At 47.1% G+C, this 26,172-nt stretch overlaps 2 protein-coding genes across 9 annotated transcripts in view; one reads left to right on the top strand and one right to left on the bottom strand.

Annotated features, from left to right (window-relative positions):
* Nucleotides 1-17,296, bottom strand: part of LOC149335627 (uncharacterized) — a 28,534-nt gene extending 11,238 nt beyond the window's left edge. For 2 of the 3 annotated variants that reach the window (XM_089552217.1, XM_089552218.1), the window contains exons 1-8: nt 17,082-17,296; nt 14,175-14,244; nt 12,829-12,881; nt 12,660-12,752; nt 10,160-10,255; nt 9,043-9,111; nt 8,669-8,803; nt 1,691-6,814 (exon numbers count right to left, since the gene is read on the bottom strand). In XM_089552217.1, the coding sequence (XP_089408343.1) occupies nt 1,691-6,814; nt 8,669-8,803; nt 9,043-9,111; nt 10,160-10,255; nt 12,660-12,752; nt 12,829-12,881; nt 14,175-14,244; nt 17,082-17,159 (5,718 nt within the window). In that variant the 5' untranslated portion in view covers nt 17,160-17,296. The remainder of the gene's footprint in view (nt 1-1,690; nt 6,815-8,668; nt 8,804-9,042; nt 9,112-10,159; nt 10,256-12,659; nt 12,753-12,828; nt 12,882-14,174; nt 14,245-17,081) is intronic. The other variant, XM_089552219.1, reaches the window with a different exon arrangement.
* Nucleotides 17,297-18,303: 1,007 nt separating this feature from the next.
* LOC149335624 (uncharacterized) overlaps nt 18,304-26,172 on the top strand; it is a 366,902-nt gene continuing 359,033 nt past the window's right edge. For 3 of the 6 annotated variants that reach the window (XM_089552213.1, XM_089552212.1, XM_089552215.1), the window contains exon 1: nt 18,304-18,727. The gene's annotated coding sequence lies outside the window, so the exon portion shown is untranslated. The remainder of the gene's footprint in view (nt 18,728-26,172) is intronic. The other 3 variants (XM_089552210.1, XM_089552208.1, XM_089552209.1) reach the window with 1 other exon arrangement.

Raw genomic sequence — 26,172 nt, 5'->3', positions numbered from 1 at the left:
GTCCCGCCATCGAGTAACGTGACTGTTTGAGACTCCGAACCATCAATTCATCACCATCAAGTGTTTCCTCTCGCCACCACCTGAAGGGGAAACTCAACTGACTCCTCACTCCGCTTGTGAACGAATGGACTGGCAGCAGCTATGCTAGCGTTTTTTGACATTGTCTTTATCAAAGAGTTTCCTATGGGTGGCAATGTTCATGCATGCAACAGTGGTTTATAGGTTTGTAGTTTTATGAGGCTTGACGTCCCAAAGCGACTCAGGTTATGAAGGATGCTGCAGTGGAGGGCTCTAGATAATTTAGACCCCCTGGGGTTCTTAACCGTGCACTCGCACTGCAAGCTACACTGCCCTCAAGCACTGCACCTCCATCGAAACTGACCGCTATGGCAGAGATCGAACCCACGTCTTTCGGATCAGCAGCCTAGCACCATAAACACTGAGCCACCGCGGCAGTTGCAGCGACAGGTAGCAGAGTTTGCTTATACTACAACTCCTAGTTCATCTGCCTGCTCTGCTAGGTTCTGCAAACGGACCTCGCAACATCTGTGCCTGAACTCAAGGTCCCTTAAAACGAGCACACTGGCTTCACTGGAGGCATCCAAAGTACCATTTTCATTCATCATGGGCAGTGGCTTTAACCCATACACACTTCACGTCCCATGTGTAGGACATCACTTTTTTTTTTTTTTGCAGTAACTAATAGTTTATTCTACTCGCTAGCATTGGGTTGAGAGTCTCTAAACTTTTTATGTGGAAGGGTAGTGTTGTGTCCATTCAGAAGGATCCATCAGTCTTCTCTGGACTCCATTTTTGAAATTCGACCCCTTTGGCTACCCCCTTGGCTACAAGAAAAGTTTTTGCACATCATCAAAAGAAAATCACTGCGCATGATGCAAAATGAGACTTCAAAGTCAATGTCAAATGCTTGACGCTTTATTACATGTAATGAGTAGCGAATTTGCTTTTCTATACCGAAAAATAGTTACATTTATAAAAATTTCTCAAGTTTCAGCATACATGGGTTAAGCTCACTCCATACGGCCACACTCTTCTGCTGTTATTGTTATTGTGGCGAGTCTGCTTTGGCTTAGCATGGCTTGTTGTAATGGCCCGCCTCGTCTTGTCGCTGGGTGAGCATCCCCCTAGCTAGGGAAGTGGGGTGGAGAGTAGGCTCGAGGACAGGGCTTCTAGTGAGCAACTGGTTTTCCCACTACATCTTTGAATTAGATTTTGCAGTTGCTTTTCTGTTCCGCTGCTATGCGGTGTTCCAGTGGGAGGAGCTATGGAGGGTGGACCTAGGCTGGTCGGTGGTGGATGGAGACTTTGAAGGGTGAAGATGGGGTGGGGAGGTGGATTGAGGGCGCCACTGGGAGGAAGACCTCAGACAGGTGCGGTGGGGAGGTTGTTGGTGTGGCTACAGATAGATGCCCACACTTTTGCATTGCAACACTGGTACTGCTTTTGCAGAAAACAAAACAAAAAACTTGCTCCACACTCTTCTCTGAGACAAAGTACTGAAAGTAGGCATATCATGCACCCTCTACGCCAACATAAGTGCCCAGCGCAGATAACGGTGGGTGGCTGGACCACCTAGGCAACGCAACCACACAGGGCACATAATCCCTAAAATTCCCCTATACAGCTACCACAGAGAAGAACTAGGAAAAGGAACAGTGATGCAACCTACCTCGATGACTTCCTGCTTGACGGCTGGTTCTTTCACTGGTGCCTTCCGTTTTGACTTTGGCTCCAACTTGACTTGCATCTCCTCTAGAGTTTGTTCCTCGTTGCCTGTGCTTTCGTCGTCGTCAGACTCCTGCCTGCCTACACCGAAGCTAATTGAAGCAACATGCCGTTTTTTTCTGGCCGCCTTTGGGGGAGAACACAAAAAGGAGGCCTCCTCCAGAGTTTCCACTGTGGATGCTGCAGAAGCCGATGGGGTACCTCCCTGTTTCCCTACTCGCCGAGCATCCCTTTTCCTTGTCACCGGCGCCCGTGCAGGAGCAGGCATTTCGGATGCTTGACGACGACTGGGCCTTGCCTTAGGAGGTTCACTTGAGGGCTTGGGGGACAGTTCAAGCAGCTCGGATTCAACAGTCTCTTGAGCGACTTTTGAAGGAACTTTTGCCGCATTCTTCTTCCCTCGCCGCCCAGTTTCCTGGCTTCGGCCTTGCTCTGTGCTTGCACTGCTAGACTGGGAGTTTGTTTCAGCTGGGCTTGCTGGCTCTGTTTTTAGTGGACGCTTAGCAGGACCAGCTTGGGCAGTCTGCTCAGACAGTGATTTACTTTCCTGAGAAAGGCTTGCAGTCCTTTTACGCTGTGAACTCCTCGTGGTCTGAGGTTCAGGGGTTTTTGGGCTTCCTTTCGCAACATCCGCTTTGGAGGACTCTTCACCGTGCTGCTTCTGCGACAACCTCGCGGACGTTCTCCCACTCTGGGGCCGTGTGTTCTCCTCATCTGCCTCTGTGTTATCACTTTCCAACGCACTCTCCGCCGAAGTGTCCGCATGTGGCCAGCCCCGTTTCTTTGTAGGCAGCCTACTGCCCTTTCTTCCAGCAGTTTCTTCCAGCTGCTTCTCCACACAGCTTTCTTCAGCCACATCTGCTTCCATGCTTATGATAGCTTCGCCAACTTTTTCTTGTGACGAAGCTGGTGCCTTCCTTCCTCTGTGCCGAGAAGTTCTGCTGTCCTGCGATTCAGTCTTAGTACAACTGCCAGCCGATGTGCCCTCTACTATAGTGCCATCAGCAGAGGTGTTCTCAGTCTGAGATTGTCCGATAACTTTGCCCACTTTTTCTTGTGATGAAGCTGGTGCCTTCCTTCCTCTGCGCCGAGAAGTTCTGCTGTCCTGCGATTCAGTCTCAGTACAACTGTCAGCTGATGTGCCCTCTACTATAGTGCCATCAGCAGAGGTGTTCTCAGTCTGAGATTGTCCGATAGCTTCGCCGACTTTTTCTTGTGACGAAGCTGGTGCCTTCCTTCCTCTGCGCCGAGAAGTTCTGCTGTCCTGCGATACAGTCTCAGTACAACTGTCAGCCAATGTGCTCTCTACTACAGTGCCATCAGCAGAGGTGTTCTCAGTCTGAGATTGTCCGATAGCTTCGCCCACTTTTTCTTGTGACGAAGCTGGTGCCTTCCTTCCTCTGCGCCGAGAAGTTCTGCTGTCCTGTGATTCAGTCTCAGTACAACTGTCAGCCGATGTGCCCTCTACTATAGTGCCATCAGCAGAGGTGTTCTCAGTCTGAGATTGTCTGGTGCCCCTTCCTCTCCTTGGAAGATCTCTCACTGCTTCAGGTTCAGGCTGTGAAGCCTTAGTGTCTTTAGCGTGTGCCTTACTGTTCTGCTCTTGGGAAAGCTTCTCTCCCCTCCTTCCTCGTCGAGATGCTCCTGGGCTTAATGATACGGTGCTTTCCAAATCACTTTTCAACGACACATCTAGTGTACTTTCATTCTGCGACTCGCTGTCCCGACGAGTAGGGCGTGTCCTTGTGCCTCTTCTTCCACGCTGGGAAGCTGTTGCACCACCTTTCTGCTCTTCCTCTTCCGCGTTACCAGCTGCAGTGTCAGCCCCTGCCAGAGCCACTTTGGTTGTTCTCTTCACATCCCGTCGAGAAGTCTTTGACGAACGTGGATGCGAAACTGACCTGTCTTCTTGGGAAGGTAATGAAGTCTCTGCAGCTACCGATACCTTTTCATCAACGTCTTCCAGGGGCTGAGCCGGAAGACTGTCTGCTTCAGAGACGCTTTCAGGCATTTCTGTTTCTGGAATGGTGCTCAGCACTTCAAATTCAGATGCAGTTTTCTTTGTGTCTTTGTTACGGGAAAGACGGCCACGCTTAGCAGCCCTGGTTGACCGTTGCTGTGCAGAAGATTGTGCTGCTTCAGACTCGTCAACTTCTCTAGGCGTGTCTTCTGCCAGTACCTCCGCTGGTTGAAAAGAATTTTCTCGAGCATTCCCTCGCGTGGCCTTGCGGCGTGTCAAAGGCGCCTTGGCAGCTGGTTCTTTTCTCTTCCTCGTCACTGCACCACTGTTTGCATTTGCTGTTGACCTAGAAGGTTGACGACGCCGCTCAGCTACAGACTCGTGTTCCAAATGAACAGATGAGCTTGTTGCTTCATCTTCGTCCATAGCTTTTGTGTCAGCTGTAGTTTGTCGCTGGTCTTCAACCTGTTCAGTTTTCCCATCTTCAGAAGCGGCTTGGCAATCTTCCATTATTTGTGAGAAAGAGGTGAAGGGCTCGGAGAAGCCAGTCTCGACGGTAGCATTTGTACAGTCAAGCTTGCATTCCAAAACTGGCGAGGACGGTACCTCAACTCTGTCTTCCACGAGCTTGTCTTCACTGGCAACTACGGGTGCCTCCTTTATCATCTGTTCTTCATCTTCATCAGCAACTGGGCTTCTCCGATCACATTTCGCTTCCCCTTCTTGCAATGAATGCTCATCGACATCTTTTTCTTGCGAGCTGGCATCTGGCGAGGGCTCCCGATGAGGTGGAGGAGGTGCCACTTCTTGCTCTTCTTTTGTGGTGCCTTTTCCTTTCTGTCCACGCCTCAATCCCCGTTTTGCGACTTTATCCTGCACCTTCTCAGCCACATCCTGCTTGTCAGAAACCTCCTGCGACAGGCCACCTTCACGGAAGTCTCCAGATGCAGATGTCCTCTTCTCCAAGGACAAGAGGGACTTCATTTTTGAGCCTGCATTTTGACGACCACTGCTTCGTCGAGCTGGCACCACAGCAGCCTCAGCAGGGGCATCTCCTACATCGATCTCGTTTGCTTTCTTTCTTACGCGAGAAGTTTTTGACGCCTGCTTCCTCTTGCCTCTTCTGCTGGAAACAGCCTCGCTTTCCTCTTCGACATCAGACGAAACCTTTGGCGACTCATCTTTTTCGGGCACTTCTTCGCGGCTGCAAGGTTGCTCTGGCGTTTTCCTGCTAGCAGGGCTAGCAGTATTACCCACCACCTTGTCACTTTCCGTCTGACCTTCAGTGGCGTTGATGGTCTCCTCCAGGGTGGCAGAGCGTCGACAAGGCCCAGAACTGCCCCCCTCCTCCGTAGCCGGTACATCAAGGCCTTCGATTTCACTCATATGAAGGTAGGGAGCATCGTCGTCCTTTTCACTGGGATCGATGCTTGCTGTAGAAGTCCTCCCTTTTGCAGGGCTAGGAATACTGTCACCAGCATTATCAGCAGGGGGCTTGGAAGCTTCTTCAGCCTTCTTTTCCAGGCACGTTACTGCAGAGATGCCTGTGCTCGCTGCACCGCTCTCACCTCCATCACCAGCTCGTGCTTGCTCAGAGTAATCCAACTTTCTGGAGGCTTTTGACGACGCTGACTCCTGCTGGTACTCTGCTTCTGCGGCCGCCTCCAGGCTGGGCAGCTCCACAGCAATGTCACAGGAAGGCTTCTTCCTGAGGCTCATGCCACTTCGTGGTCGCTTCGCGGAAACCCTTCCAAACATTCCGATAACTGGCGAGCCGACAGTGTTGCCAGGAGTACCACAGTCTTCGTAAAGCGTGGTGCCGGTCACATCAAGAGCTGACAGCGAGTGCCGGGCAGTGACCATACTTGCATTGTTATCTTCTGGATCACTCTCGGCGACAAAGCCAGGGGAAGGTGGCGGCGTTTCGTCAACTGTCGTCTTCGGCGACAAAGGAGGTGTTTCGTCGTTATCGTCATCGCCCCCAACTGGTGCTTGGCGCTTTTCTTTCCCGTGCTTCAGCAAGGGATGAACTTTGAGAGCCGGTGAAGTGTCCTTCTGGGTTGGTGGACAATATTCGTCGTCCTCCTCCTCATTGTCCCGGCACGGTTGGGATGCTTCGCACAGGACGAAGCTCAGGTCGCATGGCCCAGACAGGAGGCGCCGTGGCCTGTCCCCTGGTTGGGTGGGACCGCACAAAACGTCTTCTATGTCGGCTTCACCCCGACCGTGATCGTCAATAGACTGGGTGACTGCATTCAGCCTTTCTTGCTCGTCCAGGCTGGCACATGCTGCTGGCGCCAGAATTGCCGCAGTCAGACTCTCCGTAGTGTCTTCAGCAAAGCCTTGCGTTGGCGCATTTAACCGATCAATTTCATCCACCTCAGCATTGGCTATTTCCCCATGGTTTGAATGAGGTGCCTTGGAGTATTCTGTATCATCAGAATAAGGCTGAGTGGCTGCATTCAGATTATTTTCTTCCTCTGCCTCATCGAGCAATGCAATGGAATCATTTGCGAAGCCCTGCGTTGGTGCGTTGAGCCGATCCAGTTCATCAGTTGCAGCATCAGTCGCTTCATCGTGGGCCGAAAAATGTGCTACTGCATACTCCGTGCCATCAGCAGAAGGCTGAGCAGCTGCAGTTGGACAAGCTTCTGTAGTTGTTACGAGTGCAGCAGTGTCGCCAAACCCCTGCGTTGGTGCATTGAGCGGATCTGCTTCATCAACCTCAACACTGGCTACTTCATCGCGTCTCGAATGGGAGGCTACCGCGCACTCTGTATAGTCTGTGCAAGGTTGTGCAGTTGTATTTGTACCACCGAGTGCTGAAGCATCACCGGATTCCACCTCCTGAGTGGAATCTGGGAACCCTTGTGTCGGTGCGCACAGATGTGCATCCTTGTCACTTGCCACAACAGCATTATTGCCTCCATCAGTGCTCATTGCAAGAGCAGCTGCCTCAGCGTTCCCACTGCCGGACTCCACTTTTCCGTCACCTCTGCAAGGCTCAGTCTCCCCTGAACTATACGACTGAGTGAAGTCCAGGTTTGGCATCTCGGGCAGGGTGAAGCTGCCGCTCGACTGAGTTGTGCTGTTGCAAGCGCTGGCATCCTGCGATGGCCGGAGAAAGAAATAACGGTTAAAACAGATTATGGGCAGCTTTTCATAAGCATCAAAAATTTAAAATGCAATTAGTAGCATTTTTCAGGATCAATGTTGATATGTCTGCACTGCTGAGTGACCTTATTTGCAAGCTATGGCCCGTGCATAACACTCCATCCGCCACTTATAGCAGACAGTTATGTAAGCCAACAATGCCCTTGCAATATCGACAGTATGAATCTGGCAGGCACACCGACAGCTAACTGCAATCACAACAAAAGGTGGAAAAAACTGCAGTGAAACCTCGATAAGGTTTAGTGGTAAACTCAAAAACCAGGATGATTTGCGCAACTTCTACCGTGTCGCAATTTCCAATAAGATTTTAACTGGATAATTTGAGCCCCCAGCCTGCATTGGCTTTGTTGAATTCCAAGATCTAGAATGCGCTGTGGGAATGCCCGAGTTTGACGATATGGTGGTTACAATCACCGATCGACTGCATTAAAGAGCGTGACACCTAAATGGACTCTTCAATGCTCATTGCACTGTCATGTACACATCGGCGATGTTGCAACTCAGTGCACCGCGCGGTGACTTCACACAGGACAAAGCGATCCTTTACAGTTCGCCGCCTGGCTGCCAATTTGTTTGGTGGCATCGAATGCACAGACCGCACTGGTGGTGACACAGCATAATTTTTATTTCGCGCTCATTGCATGCCGCTACAAGGTTGACGTTAAAAAATACACTGTTGCCAGCCCCTTTACTATCACGAGGCCTTCTACGCATGCACCTCAGAGCTGCCCCGTACTGCACTGCGCCACTAACCGGACATAACTGACCTCTGCCGCCACTCTTGTACGTGTTGAAAAGGAAAGTGCCAGCGAATTGCGAAGACGTCTGTCACTAATAGTTACATTGAAAGAGATATGCAACCATGTTCTGCGCATGCCAAAACTGCCACGACCAATTCTGCTGACTAACGACATGGCAACCATGACATGGCAATCCTCCTTCTGCAGGAGGAGTCATTACAAATTGAATGTTGCTTTGTGAGGTGCAATGATAGCGACTCTGAAGTTGTGCACATGGCTGAACAATGTTTCACATTAGCCCTTTTTGCTCTGTTTTGTGTTTGCGTAATTCGAAAGCGCACTTGATTAAAATACTATTACCCAATCCAACAGGACTCAAATAAACCAGATACCGTATAAACGCGTGTAAGGGCCGCACCCCGTTTTTTGGAAGGAAATGTTTTAAAAAAAATTAATCCGTGTAAGAGCCGCACCCGAACTTTCCATGACCCAGGTGGCTGTAGCCTTCTAAATGCACGCGCCGTGGCCTCCGCGATCAGCTCCGGCTGCGAACAACGGCGCGCTCGATCACGGAGCGCTTGATCGTAGAGGCCAAGCACGCGCACAAGAGCTTCCAAAAACCGTCCATGGATGGCGCGCGAGGCCGCAGCCATTATCATCATAAATTCCGGTGCGTGTATGGGCGCATGTATGGGCCGCACCCCAAAAATTGGCCCCCGAATCTCGAAAAAAAAGTGCGGCCCTTACACGCGTTTATACGGTATACTGCATTTCACACACTATAGCTCGTGTGCAGATTTCCTTTTTCATGTCATGAAGATGATCTTTTTGCTACAACAATGTAAACACAGGTGCCAAAAGGCAGATCTCGCACTACTGCAGAATATTATTAAGGGTCAAACGTGAAGTGTATGTCACGATGCAAACAGCAGCGCGACAAGCACTCTACACCAGTCGGGGGTTTGGTGAAGTTTGTAAACGTAAACAAAAAAAAAATAAGAAAGAAAGAAAAGAAACGACTGAGAAAGCTCGACGCAATTCGACATACTGTGGCAGCCTTGTTGATGGCACTGTGCATATTTGGTCCCAGCACGGATGCAACGTTTGCGGTCCCCTCTGCGTTGTCACAGGCCGCTATCGATGTCTCGGGCGCTGCAGCCTGGACCTCAGCCCCAGCTTGGTCCTGGAGGGTGAAAGCGGGCAAAGAAATCGTCTAGCATTTTTTTTTATGGAACAAGGACACAGTTTTGTGGCTGCAGGAACAAACAAACACACTTTCCACAGTCGTAAGTAGTACTTCGCAGTGCAAGCTGGCGAAGGTTCCTGGCTTAAACACTGTAGTTGCCCTGACTATCAAGCGGAAAAAGAGGGGGGGGGGGGGGGGGGGGGGGGGCACACAGCCGTGCTGTGTTAAAAACTCACCTGGGCTATCTCCACCGCAGTCAAAAGTGACTCCGAGCATGTGTCCGAATCGGTATCTCCACCCGCACCCTGAGCATCAAAAAGGTGTGCAAAGCACGCACAAGAAGAATTCAGGGACCACAGAAAATGCACTCGCATGACTGTCAAAATCATCAAGCTTTCGGTGAACTCATCGACACTAGCGCTATTATTTTATAATAGTGTCAAACCATGCCCAACCGAAGAACCAAGCATACATTAGCCGATGAATATAATTAACAGCACTAAGCTTGAAACTGTTCCTTAGCATTTTTTAAAATTTCTTTGTCGACACCTCGGGGGGCCTTGGAGTATCATTTTACACGAATCCTCAATTTCCTACCTATACTGATAAGGTGAGATGGTTTATGGGGTTTTAACGTCCCAAAGCGACTCAGGCTATGAGACACGCCGTAGTGGAGGGCTCCGGAAACTTCCGACCACCTGGGGTTCTTTAACATGCACTGGCATCGCACAGTACACGGGCCTCTATAATTTCACCTCCATCAGAATTCGACCACCGTGGCCGGGATAGAACCCGCGTCTTTTGGGTCAGCAGCCGAACACCATAACCACTGCGCCACCGCGGCGGCCTAGGTAAGGTGAGTTAGATAAGCAACTGTGGCTATCACGCGCCAAACACAAGGTTAGATGATGTTACATTAAGTGTTACATTAAGTGTTACATTAAGTGATGTTACATTAAGTTAATAAGAAGCTATGGGTGATGTGTGTGTGACCTATGTGTAAACGACATAAAATTACTTCGATAAAACGCTCTTTATGGCGGCATGAATTCCATTCTTTTAAAATGGGCTTTACAGTATACAGCTTGTTGTTTCCTTCTTTTTCCCAAGACGCTTGCCATTCGGCTCTTAGTTTGCTACGTACTAACTTCATGCAATCCCTAGGAGGCAAATTCACGTTTTATTTCCATGGTTCGGGCTTGTGCAGCACATATGCCGGCTCTCTCATTGTCCCTAATGCCACCGTGACTAGGAACCCAGCAGAATCTAGGTAAGGTGGGATCTTGCAGAAATGATACAAAAGTAGACAACACACTGACTTCGGAAACACTGAACTATAGGAGGACTGCTCACATTCTGTTCTTCATGCAGGATCCACGCCTTCAGCCCAGCCACAGAGAACTCCTTATTGTAGTCAAGATTGTACATGACATGAGGCTGGAGGGTTCGCTGCAGAGAGAGAGAGAGAGAGAGAGAGAGAGAAAAAAAGTAATAATGAGGTTAATCAGTACTGCCTACTGAAAAACAAATGGCAAGGGTGTTAAAGGTGTAGAGATAACAAAATTTTGGATGCCCGTTTTTCTTCTTTGTCATGATGCGCTAGTCACATATAAGTCGAAACATGGAATTCACCTATACGCGGAGAATAATTTATAACTGAAATTGAGACAACATGAGAAAAAATTTCAGTTTCAAAAGCTAAACGAAGACTGTGACTTCACAGATGATATGCGGTCACGCTTGGTCATGTTTTTACAGTTCCAACTCTCAGGCAGGCTTGCGTTAAAACGAGAAAGTAGCGACCATATTCGCGTGCTTTCTGTGTGACCTGAACTCAGCTTTTACGCGACAGCAGTAATTGGGATTTTGAAATCGAAACAAAACGAGGAAAAAAGGTAAATCATGGGTGTGTTCAGATAAGAACAGTAATCACGGTCCCATGATCATTCTTTCTTTTAAATGAAATTTATATATGTGATAGGCACATATGTCGACACAAAGAGTTTCACAAGAAACACTGCAGTTTTTTTTTTTTGGAAAAATCGTATATCATACGAGGTGGGAAACCTTGCAAAATCGCTTGCTTCGATCCCTGCAGAAAGTAAAATTTTGTGGAACCTGAATATTCTTTCAGAAATTGTATGCAAACTTTTCTGTTAGATGCAGTGCACAAACATTTTTTGGCTCCTTTAATTTCATGGCAAAATAATTGCAAGCATTGTAGAAGAAGTAATGCATTCCAATAATAGCAGTTTTAGGACAATAATGGGTCATAAAGGACTGATAACTTGAGGCAGCAATTTCTCAGTATTGATCTAGTCCTTCTTACTATGGTCAGAAAAATTTGTACTTCTGGAACGGTCAGATTTTTTAATATAACGCGATGATATCATCTGGAATTCGAAAAAAGGCAAACTGACAGATTTAAAGAAAAGAAAGAAAGCATCCTGTCTGATTTAAAAATTTTCCTGGAAGACCTTTACTACCGGGTCATTCTAGGTCAAGAAAAAAAAAGAGCGTTGCATTATATTGTTTTGTACTATAAAAATTACCGAGGACACTTTGGAAATTCTCAAGTGTGCTTGGCGAAAGCCTTGTGGTCAACCACGGCCGCTTCCCCGAACCGCTTGGCGCGTGGCGGGCTTCCCGCATGTGCGGTTTTTATTGTCTTTGGCGACTGCGGTCGCTTTTTTGATTGTAGTGTTTTAGAGCGCACTCTTTGGCACCCTTTTGCAGCATCGCCATCGCCGGTTCGGCGTTCATTGCGTTCGTTGGCGTTGTACACTCAGATCATTTCAAGGGAAGGAAGTGCACATAACTGGCTCCGTGGGTCAGTGGACGATTCTGTTATGTTGCTGCTTACGTTGTTGCGGTCCCAAGAGCCATTGCCTAGCAACTGTTGTGGTATAGAAACCCACACCACCGCACCACACAGGAAGGGAGGAAGTGGGAGTGAAAGAAGAAAGAGAAAGAGGGGCTGTAGTGAAGAAAATGAAAATTGTATTTGAGGCTGTCTTGCATATATCTCAGTGGACACCCATCATGCGTTTGTAGAGGAAGGGAGGAAGTGGGAGTGAATGAAGGAACAGAAAGAGGGCCTTAATAAAGAAAATGAATTTGAGAAAGGAAATTACTGAGGAGGATGACGAAAATGAATTTGAGGAAAGGAAATTACCCAGGAGGTTGCCCCACGAGCATGGGACAGCACTGGAACAGACAGCGCACATGGACCAGCACTGTGCCCATGGACTCACAGCGAGCATGAGCCATTAAAGGCTTTTTGCCTTAAAATAAAAGCTTAATGCAGACCGCGCACGTGCGGAATAGGTGGTCCACCTGCCACCTAGAGGTATGGTGGCCAGACTACCTCAGCCCATTTCTTGGGAGCCTCAACGCTATCACATTAGAACTCCACCACATGCACTCAGTTTGAAGTCTAATTCATCACCGCTGCTCTTTTTAACGGACAATATGGAGCAATGATAACTGAATGAAACACTGTCTGCATTAAGCCTTTATTTTTAGTTTAACACAATATAATGCAGCACTTTTCTTGACCAAGAGTTACCAGGTACTAAAACTGTTTCAGGAAAATAAAAAAAAAATGACCAGGATGGTTTTTTTTAAATCTCCATCAAAATTCGCCGTTATTTGAATTCCAGACAATTTTAACGCGCAAATAAAGTTAATCTGATCGTTCCCGAAGTAAAAATTTTGCTCGACAATTAAATTTCTGCCTCAAGTTCAAGCAATAACACTCGAGCATCACTGGCAAAAATTAGGACACACAAAACGGAAAAAATCGCAGTGCAAAACGCACTGGAGAGCCGAGGACATTTCTTGCAAAGCTTACTTTGCCAATCTTGACCCCGTTCCGGCTGGCGAGGTCAGTGATTATAATGTCCGACTTGCTCAGATTTATCTGTACATGTTGTTTGGAAACACCCTGCAAGTGGACACAGCAGGAACTTAGCTGGAAAAACAATACGACATCCTAGCATGCTGTGAAAACAATGCCTCACAGGTGCGTCGATCATGAGGTCGCAAGAATGGGATCGACCGACAATGTTGACACCTGGGAAAGGAAGGAATGAAGGTGTGAGAGGAGACGGCAAAACAAAACAAACGCTTCAAGAAAACCAGCACCCAAGCTTTTTCCTACACAAAAAAAAATATACCAAGCTTGTTCCTACGTAAAAAATTTATTAAAAAAAATGTATGTGCGACTTCAGCAGCGTTCTCTAGTTAGAAAATCATGCGGGAAACGCGCATCGCTCAATGTTGATGCAATTTAGTATGACTAACCCAACATTCCATTCCTGGCAAATCATGAGGGGGCACTTTTGCTGGTCTTTTTGAAAGGATACCGGAAAGAATATTTACTATCATTAAACAAAAAATAGTACCACAAAGAATTCAACGCCAAGCACAAATCTCTCCATAATAACAGCACACTGAAGGCTTGGCTGCAATGAGACAAACCTGTTGCTAGGACGTGCTATATTCAGCAAACTTTTTTTGCACTGCACAAATCAAATTATTTCTGACAAATTATCTAAATGTAACAATATATGGTACAATTTTCAGACCCAGCTTGCCAACACAAACTTGCCAACATAAAATCAAAGGTGCACATGTTCCAGCATGGAATTCCTACGTTTTTTTTATAGTTAGGCAAGGTTAGGCTACCTGCATTGTTAGGCTCTAGCACACAGATTCCCCGAACAGGAAACATTAATTGCAGGCACGGCTATAGTTGGACACAACTCAAGAATGAAGCGGCAAATGCCCCTCAAAGAAGCCGCTCCAGCCAAAGGCGTCCCGATCCACCTCCTTGACCAATCTTGTTGGACATGCTAAAGTGAAATCGACAGGGTGTGACATATGAATGGGGAATAACCATAGCTTAATCAGATTAAATGCCCAGTTATGAAAATCAGTCCATTCTTGAGTTGCGTCAGATTATAGGAACAAAGAATTGTGTTCCAGAAATTGTGCGTGGGACCTTAAAAAGCTCAGCACCTCATGATCTAGACCGATGTGATCAAAGCTTTGTACCAAGGCAGCACCAGACATTGTACTGCTTCTAAAAGCTTGTGTAAGGTACTGACACATGAAGCATGCACTGACATTTTTCAGCTCAAGCAATGACAGATGGTGTCTGTATCCACTAATGAGATAATCCACTAATGAGATAATGACAGTTTCATTTTAATGACTGCAACAAATAACTAGGAAGGAATGATGAGATGCTTCATGCATACAGAACTGAAGGCTTCGAGCCACGAATGCCAGGTGAACAGCCGAAGACAGCCAAATATTTCGTGCCAGAATGTCGCCTAAGTTGTCCCAAAGCAGAAATAGTCACCTGGCTTCAGGTTGAAGGTCTGGAACCTAGGAGGTGCGTCTTCAAGCTGCACTTTAAGGACCGCTCGAACCTGGGAACAATGATGCACGTTTAAAAGCACGTTTAAGCAGCCATGAATATGTTCAAGTAAAGGCCCTCTCTGACCATTATCTTTGATATACTGGCATTCCCTACTGTTCAAGCCCATAACTTTGCCCTGATTTGTGTATGAACCCAATTTTACATGTTTTTTCTAATTGATTATGAAATCCTGCTGATCAAGGCAAGGATTGTCTACTACGAACAATGCAGTCTTCAGCCACATCATTTTGGAATTCTTAAAATTTCACATAAACCAAAGCCATCACCATTCATCTAGAAAGCAACTGCAGTGTTATCTGGTAAATATCCAATCTGCTAAGTTCGGCTAGCCTGTGTTTTTTCTGTTATTTTCTGATGGTACTACTTGAATAATGGCTATGCTCTTTCATTTGGTTTTTGCATTACTGTGGTCAGCAGATCATTTTTTAGTTTCTCTGCCCTCCCTTACACATTCAATTACTAATTATCTGCCAGCTTCTACTGACATTACAATGGGATGTCGCACCTGGGCTTTTTGTACTATGGGAGTACATTGTTTCCATAATTTGATTTTGCTAGAACTGTCGATAAACACTGAAACCTTTCAAAATACAACCTGAAAGAGTTTGACAGCCGTACATAAGAGTAGAATAAATTACCCGCTTTCAAGAGAAACAACTGTATCGCGGAAAATGATGCGGACGGTTCCTGCGGTTACTTCTCCACCCCCCAAACCATATACCTGTACACCAGGTGTTTCTTTTGCCAACAGACTTTTGCAAAGCCATGAAAGACATGCAAGTGCACGTGATCTGCGCGAGTAGATTGCATAGCAAGACTGGCATTATAATGCAATTAATAGCAATTAGGTGAAACTAATTAACCAGCCTTTTAATTTTTGTCATATGGCAAAATTGTTGGCCATCAACACTGATGGCGAGCTCAGTATATCGCAGTTCCACTTATCGAATCTTAAATACAGGCTTCTGGAAATTTTTTCAAGTTGGCTTTACTACGTTTGGGTGTGTGCACGGCACATATGACACCGTTCATAATAGCTGACACCGTTCATAATAGCTGACATCATTCATAATAGCTGACACCCACTGAGAACTTCGGCATAGCGTGCAGTTTCCCCACTTCGGCCAAGCATCGACTTGGAAGTAAGCACCGGTGCCATTTTGTGAATGTTTGTGCCATGCATATTTCTGGCAAGCCTTCGATCCAATGGGATCGCAATTGTAAATCCCTGCGTGCTGTAGGCCTGTTTCGCTTCTTGGTTTTCAACACGCGAGCCAACAATGGGCATGGTCAGCATGATGACCGCCTCCATGGATTCTCAGAAAAATTAGTTTTTCTGCTGATGCTGCATAACGTAAAAGCAAGCTGACACATGGTGACTGAGAATTTTGTTCTTAAGGAAACTTGGACTTCTGGTGCGGGCTTGGTGTAGATTACTCTTATTTTGTGTAGCAGCATGCAGCAGGCTTTGTCATTAGGCACAGCTTGGCACAATCGCATCACTGTATATAGCAGTCAATGATGCGGTGGATGAAGTAGTGCGCGTGCTACTCCGCCACGTATCATTTGTTCTTCTTGAGGCCTCACGAGTGTTTGGACGGAAATAATGAGTGGTATAAGACAAGTTGCTAGCATTAGGAATCATGGTCGAAGCTGTAAGGTGCTCAGTTTTCGGGCCCTCTGGATACAGTTTGCACGGAGAATCAACTACGTTTCAGGCGGGGATGGAGTCCGAGTGATTCACCCTACCAGCCAAGAATCACACTGCTACACATCATTCTTCCCAGTCTTGACGAGCTACAGGACGAAAGTGTGGTAAGAGGTAAAAACGAAGTCCAGGAAGTTTCCAGTCATGGCACTTAAAATCTGTCGCAATGAAATTTGCCTGTGTTCGCTTTGGTTGCATGGAGAATTACTTTTTGGGCATGGACTTAATCTGCACAAACAGAACACTGTCTTTGGCAGCGTTGACTGCTGTGTATGAAACGGAGTATAGAGAGTCGCCTTTTCTTGCATTGGTGGGCGTCACGGCTTCGGCAGCCACTTTTACAGTCCGGACCACGTCATTCGGGCGTTATAGACAATTGCTTTGCCTCTATAGTACTGCACAGGGCCTTTATGGGCAAATAAAACAGAATAAGTTTACTGAGGGAAACAGAACCGTTGGCGGATGAAACAAATCCCACAAAGAATGTGTCCTAAATTTCCGTTACATGGCGAATTAACATTTCTTGACGCCAAAAATCAGACGTCTGCAACTGGGCAGTTTATGCGGGCTCCCCGAATTCTGTAGAATAGGGTTGCTTTAATTTGACACGCCCCCCTTTCAGCTCCTGAACACGATAGTTCGCAAATTAGCCACTGTATGTATTGAACAGAAGAACACATAGCTCCTCTTTTAAACGAAAAAGCACGCCAAGCATGAGGAACCTGCCTGAAACTAGCGCCAGTGTTCAAGGTCGAGAGTTTGGCAGCTCAGTTGACAGCTTAACTGCAGAAGAGAAACACAGACTGAAGTTGGCCCGTTTAGGAGGATGGCCATATTATAAAAAAAGCATTAAGCGGCCAGAGAGAACGATAACCAACACTTTGCATCAGCGTCTAGCTATGACGCTAATCGAACGGCCGGTTCTTGTGCTCGGTCTGTATCGCACTATGAGTGGGATAGCCGGGCGTTCGTTCTGAGACAACGCTAAGCAGAAAAGGGGGCACGCACATGCCGCAACATGATTTACTGAGTTATCACTAGGCATGCGCACCAAACTGGCATGAGAGAGCGCGAATACATGGTAACGGACTGTATGGCGGGAAATGCTCAATACGCACTTCACGGTCGTCGTCCTCATCCTCGGACTCCTCAGGCGCGTGGATAACCTGGGTCATCTCCAGCTCGTAACCGTCCATCCTGCAACGTTCGCGCACAGACTTCGAAGTTCAAACTGACCGTAAATACACGCGCGACAGCTATTTTGAACGGCGCTTGCTACGGTTGCATTGAACACCAAGCCACCGCGCGGCGCGCGAGAAAGCAAGAATTCTACTTGAACGCTAGATAACAAATGCACTAACCCGTCCCATTCAAGACGTCTGCGACTGTCACCAACCGCTAGGAGCGCTGCTGTCGAATGTTACTCACTAAACTCATAAGACGTGTCTAGTTCCGATTGCAGCGCCTTTAGTTTACGCCGTAGACACGTGCCATGTGCCTTATCAAACTGGAACGAAGCGTTTCTGTACTAAACAAACTTATCTCTAAAACGTGTGTCAGCACGCCGTTATGGTTATGCCGTTATGTAGTCATTTTTTTAATGTGAAGAGAGCACACCTACAGATGTGTGAATATTGACCATATGCAAAAATAAAGAACTTAAATATGAATTAAAATCTCGCTAGGTTCTTACCGAGTTCTTTCCCTGCACGAGCTTTAGTGCGTGCTTTGTCAATGCTTTGATATCCTGAAAACAGAGCTATATGTATTTTTGTAATAATAAGCTACTAAATAAAGAAATACATTACATCGAAGAATGATTATGAGTGGGATGCGGCGCATTTATAGCTGATTCGCTATAAGCCAACGTTATAAGCCAAGCATTAACAAAAAAGTCGTGAAGAAAATAGAAGAATTCGCAAAGAAAAGAAGTACGTGGCTCTAGCTGCCTAGGTTTTTTTTTTTTTTGGCAAACAAGAGATAACGCAAAACACAGTGCATATACTTTGAGCGGCTCAGTAATAATGAAAAAAAAAAAAGAAGAAAAACCTCATATTTCGAGCTCATGCATACATTCTGAAAGCAAGAATATCGCAGATAAATTCGTTACTTTGAACAATGAATACATGCGGAAGGCGAAGCGTTAATGACTGAAAACTTTAAACAAACAAAATGTCATGAAACAATTAAAGAACGAAACCAAAACTGTATACTTTAGCACGCCGGTTTCCAGAGGACAGCAGCTGCTTCTAACGTCACCGGAAGTACCGGACAAAGCGTCACATCCGAGCAACGGTTGCGCCCTCCCGCGTGTGCGCGGGGAGGAGGGAGGGAGGGAGGAGCGTCGCTCGCTCGCTGACGGCAGCCGCCGGAGAAGCGTCAAAATCGGGCTGGCGTTGCGCTGGCCTGGCGTGAGTGTGTGTGCGCGCGCGCGCTCGGATGTGTGTGGAGGTGCCCGTGTAAGGCCGATCTCGCTCGACGATTGCGTGTGCTTTGCCGTGCAACCGTGGTGCCGTGCTGTGCTCGAAACGAATGCGCGTGCCGCCGGCGTCCCCGCGCCTTGCCCGGAATGCGGAATCTGCTGCTGCACTAGCGGCGGCTGCGGTGATGCCCTGACTTGCTCGGCGCGGGAGCAGCGACTGAAAGTCTAGCTCTAGCAGCGGAGTGCTACGAACGCAGTTGGCAGAGGAAAAAAAAAAGAAAGAAAAGCAGCAGCTTCAGGGGAGGCAAAGAGGGCAAGAAAACGGAAGGAGGATTGCCAAAGGTGAGCTGGTGGTAGTTTCTTTGATTTTTTTTTTTCCCAATCGGTTTGTCTCGATCGACGACGCGACGGCGAATAAGTACCGCACACTGTTTAATCGCGCCGCTCGCCCCTGCCTTCGTGCATCGCTGGGTCGACGGTTTCCACATTAGAAGAGCGGTCGCACCACGAATGAAAGACGGGGATACCGACAGGAGCAAGAGCAAGCAAAGACCAAATGCGGCGCGCCGCTTTCCAGAATAGCCGGCTGAGCGAGCCTTCCTTGACACACACACACGCGCGCGCTCGGGTAATCGCGCTGGCTGTGCTGCCGCCGGAATGGCGACACATGGGATCCAGGCTTCACGGCAGTGTTCCGCGTTATCGAAATGTGCCGGCGCGCAGCGTTGCGCCTGTCGTCCGTGGCGGCAGCGCGCCGGAGTTGAGGGCGCGCGCTTGTCTTTTTTCTTCGCGTTGCTGCTTGTCTTTTTGCGTCGATCGGTTTCTGTTTTCATCTTTTTCGTAGCTCTCCCCCTGTTCCTTCTGCTCGCGCAGCTTGGGGACGCGTCTGCTGCCGTGTTTGTTCGCTCAACGTTGGCCAGCTCTATCGCGAGTACTTTCCGGCGCACGTTTGTTTTGGTTCCGAGTTGGCGTGTTTCTCTCCCCCCTCCCCCTCGATTCTCCTTTCCCCATACCCTTAACTTTTTTCTCTTTCCATTGCCTTATTTTTGCTTTCCGCTCGATTCGCTGATTTCTCTTCTCGAGTCGCGTCGCGCGCTGGTCTTTCTCGATTTGGGAATTCACTTCATTTTGTTTTTGTTTCGTCATTTATGCGTCTCTCGGCGTACGTATAAACAGATGTGGGAGAGGGACAGTCAACCCTATCGCGCGCACGCCGACGGACGCGTGAAGCGCCCAATGCTCGTCTCGGCACGCTTGCGGGGCTGTTCACCTCGGCACTGTCGCGCGCGTATGTCGGTAGCCGACCGGTAGTCTTGACACGCGATAGCGTGGATGAAAAAAAAAAAAAAAAGATAGGAAACAGGGACAGAAGACTGTCGTGGCGATATGCGCGCTGTGTGTACGCACTTATGTTGGAGGTTATCTCGGCTGTACTACAGTGTGCAGCCGCATTATTCTGCGGTGACGACGAGGATACATATGCTGCTAGTCGGCGACTGTATAGCTTTCGCTTGTTGAGAACACTTTGTGTACACCGGGCATCAATAGTTTGCAGGGCAGGCGAGTCTGTGAGGGGAATTAATTGGAACAAATACACTGCATGCCACCTGATAAAATTGCAATCTGCGCTTTAGTGCTGGAACACGGCACAGTGCCTGTCATTTTCAGGCTGCTTGCCCAGGATTGACGCAAATGTTTTTCTTTTATATTTTTGTAAATATTCTAAATAACGTACAAAACTCTCCCCTGTCCTTTCTCGCTATCGCTCCTCTCTGTACTTGCTATCCCGGGCCATGTCAAACCAGAGTCCATATATACGTTAGATATGCTCAGCTAGTTGATTTATAATGGTTACTTTGGCGCATTTACTATTCGATGTATTTATTGTTGGTCTTCTGTGAACGAAACCTGAGAGTTCTTTGTGCATTTTGCACTCTTTAAGATTTAGACGACCTAAATATAAATCTCGCACAATGAGAATGAAATTGCGCTTATAAAAACTTGTGCACACATGGGTTTTCCACTCCTAAGTATTGTTGGACATCGCTGGGACGTCCCCCAGAAATTCGAACAGTTGCCTTTGCGGAGTGTACGCAATTGGAACGTCGTTAGTTATTTCCGGATGTCGAATGTATATCCGTGGAAGTTAATTCCTGCAAACAGCCGGGCTATTTTGATTTATTAGAGTGCAGGAGAGATCAAAAGACGTCCTTGTGACGTTGATAGCAGTCAAATTCATGGAACAACTAATTTGACGCCGCAGCTGGGGCTCAGTGGTTATGGCGCTCGAGTGCTGACCCGAAAGACGCGGGTTTGATCCCGACCTCGGCGGTTTAACGCTAAAGGACAACTTCGCACCCTTTTTACTCCTTTCTGTTCGAGCTTATAAAAGAGAGCGCACTCCCTTTTGTAGAAGGGAGTGCTTTAATGACAGTTTAATCTCATTTTATTCCCACATAGACGTATTCGTGTTTAGAGTGTGGAGGCTTCACACAGGTAGCGTCAGGATTGTCGCCTTGTGCCATTGTTATCGTTATCACTGTAAAACGATGGTAACCGCCTCTTCAAGGCAGTGGTTTCGCATTATCATGATCATTCGCAGTTTGAAGATACAAGTGCATTTTAATCAGCAGTTCAATTTCAGCGAAGGTCAGGACATCCATTAAAAAAGTCGAGTAAATCTTCATAATGAAGTCTGATTGCATGTCGAAAAGCATACGGCGCTTGGTTATCCTGGAGGCTGAATATTTGCGGCCTTCTATTCGCGAGCGCATAATTTACTCTTCGCATTTTTAATTCGCATGTTGTGTTGACGCAAATATCCACATGCAGTTGGTATTTATGGGACATTATGTGGATGTCTAGTTTTGATATAATGCATCGATCCACGTCGAACAGATATAAAGTATCGTTTTCTGTTCCGTGAGGACATCAATAAAAAAGATCTGTCCTGCACTCCACTAATGGAAATCTATGGGACGATTTGGAGTAATGACATTTTTCGAAGCGCTAAAACAACAAGGACGCAGAGGGAACAGACAGGGATGAGCGCTCGTCCCTGTCTGTTCCCTCTGCGTCCTTGTTTTAGCGCTTCGAGAAATGTCAAAACTGCACCAACTAGCCCGATCCGCTACCCTTATGAACTTGATTTGGAGTAAATGTTTCTGGCGCACATTTGTGGACGTCCGTTTGACGTGCACTAATATTGATGTCCTTTGGACATCACATGGACGTCCGACACTGGATGTTCGCTACATGGTTACCTGAGAAATGTTCGTGTGGTTGTTATGCATCTCGCGTCGTACTTTGTCACCTCGTGGAGCATACGTAGCGCTGGGCCAGACAGACATCCCCTGCGAACATTAGAGAATCTGTCTCTTTTCCTGAGAAGCGCGTCCTACAAGATGAAAACAGCTTACGCACATATCTTGGGCACGGATTTTGTGTCGGCCACAACCGTAATCATGAGGTGCGTGAATGCTAGTGGCGAAATAATGCGTTCAGAACCCCCCCCCCCCCCCCCCCTCAATTCATGCACTTTGAATTGTTTTAGTTTACTCTTAGTTCGTTTTATAGCGCTCGTTTACTATATACTCTCTAAACACAAATACGCCTAATGGGACTAGAAAGGGGGCAAGCTGTCCTCTAAAAGGGAGTCCGTTAGTGGACAGCGTTTTCTAAGTTGTACGAGGTAGTCGTTACTTTTGGAGTTTTTCTTTCTTTTTTTCTGCGCCTCCCATTGTAACACCAAATATGGTGCTGCTGGTAAAGCAACGAATCAAACTATATGCACTAGACAGCTTCGCTGCAGCAGGTGCATGTTATGCTTCAGTTTATAGCTTTCTGGTGCGTAATCAGGTGTGGTGAGGCGTTCGGAAGACATCCGTGTACGGGACCCGCTGGCAAACAACTCACGATATTCCGGAACCAGTTATGGCTTCCCCAATTTCTCTCTTCATAACGAGGAAAATATATATATCCGGGGCTGGGGTAGGACAGCAGCTATATGTGTCATTTTTGTTTTGCGAAAACCGGGACAACAGCTGCAGCCGATCAAAAACCATTGTAAAGGGAATTAAAAATAAAAAGAACAATTTTATACACGTACACCCTCCCTCTATGGCGATGGTTCGTGCTGTGGAGGAGTCACGGCCAAAAGTGAGGACCGAACGGCCTGCTCCGCACCGTAGTAATGCAGGTCGGCATATATTACTTTGTCGGCAGATGCCAAGCATGATAGACCGGGCTTCTCGCGTTCTTTATTCGGTTAGGCCAATTTTGGTTTGGTTTGGTTTGCGGGGTTTAACGTCCCAAAGCGACTAAGGCTATGAGAGACGCCGTAGTGGAGGGCTCCGTAAATTTCGACCACCTGGGGTTCTTTAACGTGCACTGACATCGCACAGTACACGGGCCTCTAGAATTTCTCCTCCAAAGAAATTCAACCGCCGCGGCCGGGATCGAACCCGCATCTTTCGGGTCAGCAGCCGAGCACCATAACCACTGAGCCACCGCGGCGGCGCCAATTTTAAAGAGACATTAACGACAGCTCTGTCCAATTTTTGTTATCAGTAAAAATTACCTCTCTCGCTCTGTCTGACTATGTTTTCCTGGCAGCAAGACACATTTTATCGCGGAGGAAAATGGATTTAAAAATCTTCCTGCCAGGCGATTCCAGCTCCTGACGTTCCTTACCGAAAAGGACGGGTTGGCGCCCTATCCCTTATAAAAATTATCTATTGACAGTCTATAGACTTCTTATAGGCTCTGTTACCTTCCTATAGATATTTTTGTCTATTCATAGTCTGTAGACTGTCTACAGACAAGTCTAATAAAAGTGTATCGCTATAAATTTGTAGATTGTCTATAGACTGTTCTCTCAATAGAAGTCTATAGGCTTTATAGACAGAAGTCTATGGACAGTCTATAGACTGTCTGAAAAAAAACTTTGTAAGGGTAAACTGCTGCCTTGATGACCATGTCACAACTGCGATCGAGACACAACAGTAGTAACAAACTTTGAAACCACACTTACATAATGGTCCTTCGGATACGAAGGGCAGTGAACTTGCCCACGACCTCTTCCGTGAATTACAACCCCGGGCACCGTCGCAGAATGACCACAACTATGCTGTGTCACTGCCCACCTGTGCTGAAATCCTCCGAAACTACAGGAGTTGAACGATCAGAATTTCCCAAACCCTCGAAATAATTAGGCAAGTATAAAATTGGTAAATTGGTTTTTGAGGAACAGAAATGACGCAGTATCCGTCTCACATATGTCGGCGGACACCTGAACCGCGCCGTAAGGGAAGGGAGGAAGGTAGGAGTGAAAGAAGAAAGAGAGAAAGAGGTGCCGTAGTGGAGGTCTCCGGAATAATTTCGACCACCTGGGGATCTTTAACGTGCACTGACATCGCACAGCACACGGGCGTCTCTTGCGTTTCGCCTCCATCGAAACGCGGCCGCCACGGTCGGGTTCGAACCCGGGTACTCCAGCTCGGTAGACGAGCGCCTTAAGCAAGGCAAGGACGAAGAAGTCGCATTGAGAAGGGTGCAAACCAACACTTTTCACACGCTCAGGTCGGTCGTTATGCACACCTGGCACGTTCGAGGCCAGAATGTCGGCACTGTGGAGAAATTGTGGATCTCAACTACATGTTGTGGGCTTGCCAGTAAAACAGGTCCATATCCCTGATCTCTTTCCCAGACCCTACAAGCGGGAGGCCGCCTTGATCAACGCAGGCGCCGAGGGCCAGAAATAGCTTGTGAACAGCGCCGCCGTAGGTGCTTCGACCAGTGTAATCCTTGAAATACACTCTAAACACGAATACCCCTATACGGGTGTAAATGGGGAGTAAGCTGTTCTCTAGCGCACACCTAGTTTTGTGTTTATCCTCTAACACCTCTATCCCTTTTAAGGCGAAAGCCTTTAATGCCTCATACTGTCGTTAGCAGACGCGTCGGCAGCCGTGTCGACAGACGCGTCGGCAGGAGTGTCGACAGACGCGTCGGCAGATTCGTCCTCCTTTCGGCGTCACTGCTTAAAAGGCTCAAGGTTCCAGCATTAATGAAGGCGCATCTAGTGAATGCATGGGCTTCATAAATAAAATAAAAGGAGTGAAGTCAAGAAAAGGAAAATAAAAATAATAAACAAAAATAAAAACGGAATAAAAATAAGATGTGCAAATAAAAATAAAAAACAACAAAATTAAGAAAAGGAGCAAAAATTAATAAAAACAAAATATGCAAAAATAAAAAGTAAATAAAAACAAACAGTGACCAGGAAACGCTTTCGCCTTGCAGCACTTTAGAGAGCCAAAGTGCCCCCTGAATTTTTCTCACTGCTCTTTGCCTAGTGTGTGGGGAGGCCAACCAGGGGGCTCATACTCAATTTGGTCAATAAACGTTTTCAACGACAGCAACACTGGTTGTGCAGAGAGAATTCCGGCAAGTACAGTCGTCAGCAATATGAGAGGGAACTAAATATGAGCGTTCGTTTATTGATTTTTTCATTATTACGCGCAAGCATAAGTTTTTTTTAGTTTTATTTAACTTGTTTTCCCCTTGGCGTTTAATATCCTAAAGTCATTCCCAAATTTAGTGCAGAAATAACCAGAAAATTTGCACTGTGCAAAATGTTTGTTTCCTCTGATATTGCACACAACTGTGCGTTTCCCGCTCGCGATATAATGGATGACGATTGAAGGAGATCGGTAGAGAAGGTACTTTGAATGAATATTGAGAACTAACTGAAGTCATATTTGCTAGCGCTTAGTGAACACACGGGACAAGAACACAAATACACAGGACAGGTGTTCTTGTCCCCGTGTGTTCATTAAGCGCTAGCAAATATGATTCCAAACGCTTTCCAACTAGCCCAAGTTTCCGCCTTAATAACTGAAGTCAGCCTGTATCGATTTACTCGTATCACACCGCTTTCTAACAACGAATAGGCTATAATTTCACTCCAAACGGAGCTTTTACAAGTTGGAAAAGGTCAAAAAATGTAGTGCAGGTGTCGCCACTACCGGACGATTTTGCAAGCAAACTGCTGCGCGTCAAGACAGTATTTCTTTTTAGCACTAATCCAGGATGTTAGCCTGTGCGGTCGTTCTCTTTAAAACGGTGACATGGGAGTCCTTTTCATTATTGACGTAACGGGTTTTCAACCGAGTGGCAGAAAATGTCTGAACACAATTTTCTTTGAAATAAAGACGTATTGCAATAAAAGCGGCTTGTAGACTGCAGCTCCGAACGTTTCTGTGCTGAAGGAACCCCACGTTGGGCGCCAAATATGGGACCACACTGGAATGAGGCCCATCGGTGTGCCGCGGAATGTAGGCTCACGTGAAACCTCTCTGACGCAGCAGGTAGAGCCGGCGCTAGATACAACCGCCCTATCGTTGGGTATAAAACAATTATTTCTTTTTCTAAGTTAGGAACACTTTTTGAAAATTGGTGTTGACGAAAGGGAACGACGCAGTAACTGTGTCGCATATCTCGGTGGACATTCGAACTGCGCCGCAAGGGAAAGGATAAAGGAACGAGTGGTCAGGCTGATGATGATGGTGATGATAGAAGAAAGGAAGAGGTGTCGCATTGCCCTCCTAAACCGAGCCTCGAACGAAACTGAAACAAAAGCGAAAACGAAGTGCGCGCGCATCTAATTCGCATTTGGTCTACACGCTAGATCGTCCTTTTTTATGGTCAGCTGTAGTCGGTTTTCCGTACGCGGACTAATTGCTCATCCTCGTATTTGGTTATCGGAGATCGCATTTTGGGTGCTT

This window comes from Amblyomma mixtum, chromosome 7 (genome assembly GCF_055824585.1).
Source record: "Amblyomma mixtum isolate Tamu chromosome 7, ASM5582458v1, whole genome shotgun sequence".
In the NCBI taxonomy this organism is placed as follows: domain Eukaryota; kingdom Metazoa; phylum Arthropoda; class Arachnida; order Ixodida; family Ixodidae; genus Amblyomma; species Amblyomma mixtum.
Note: the sequence above shows the minus strand (reverse complement) of the source record. Positions and strands in the feature narration are given on the sequence as shown.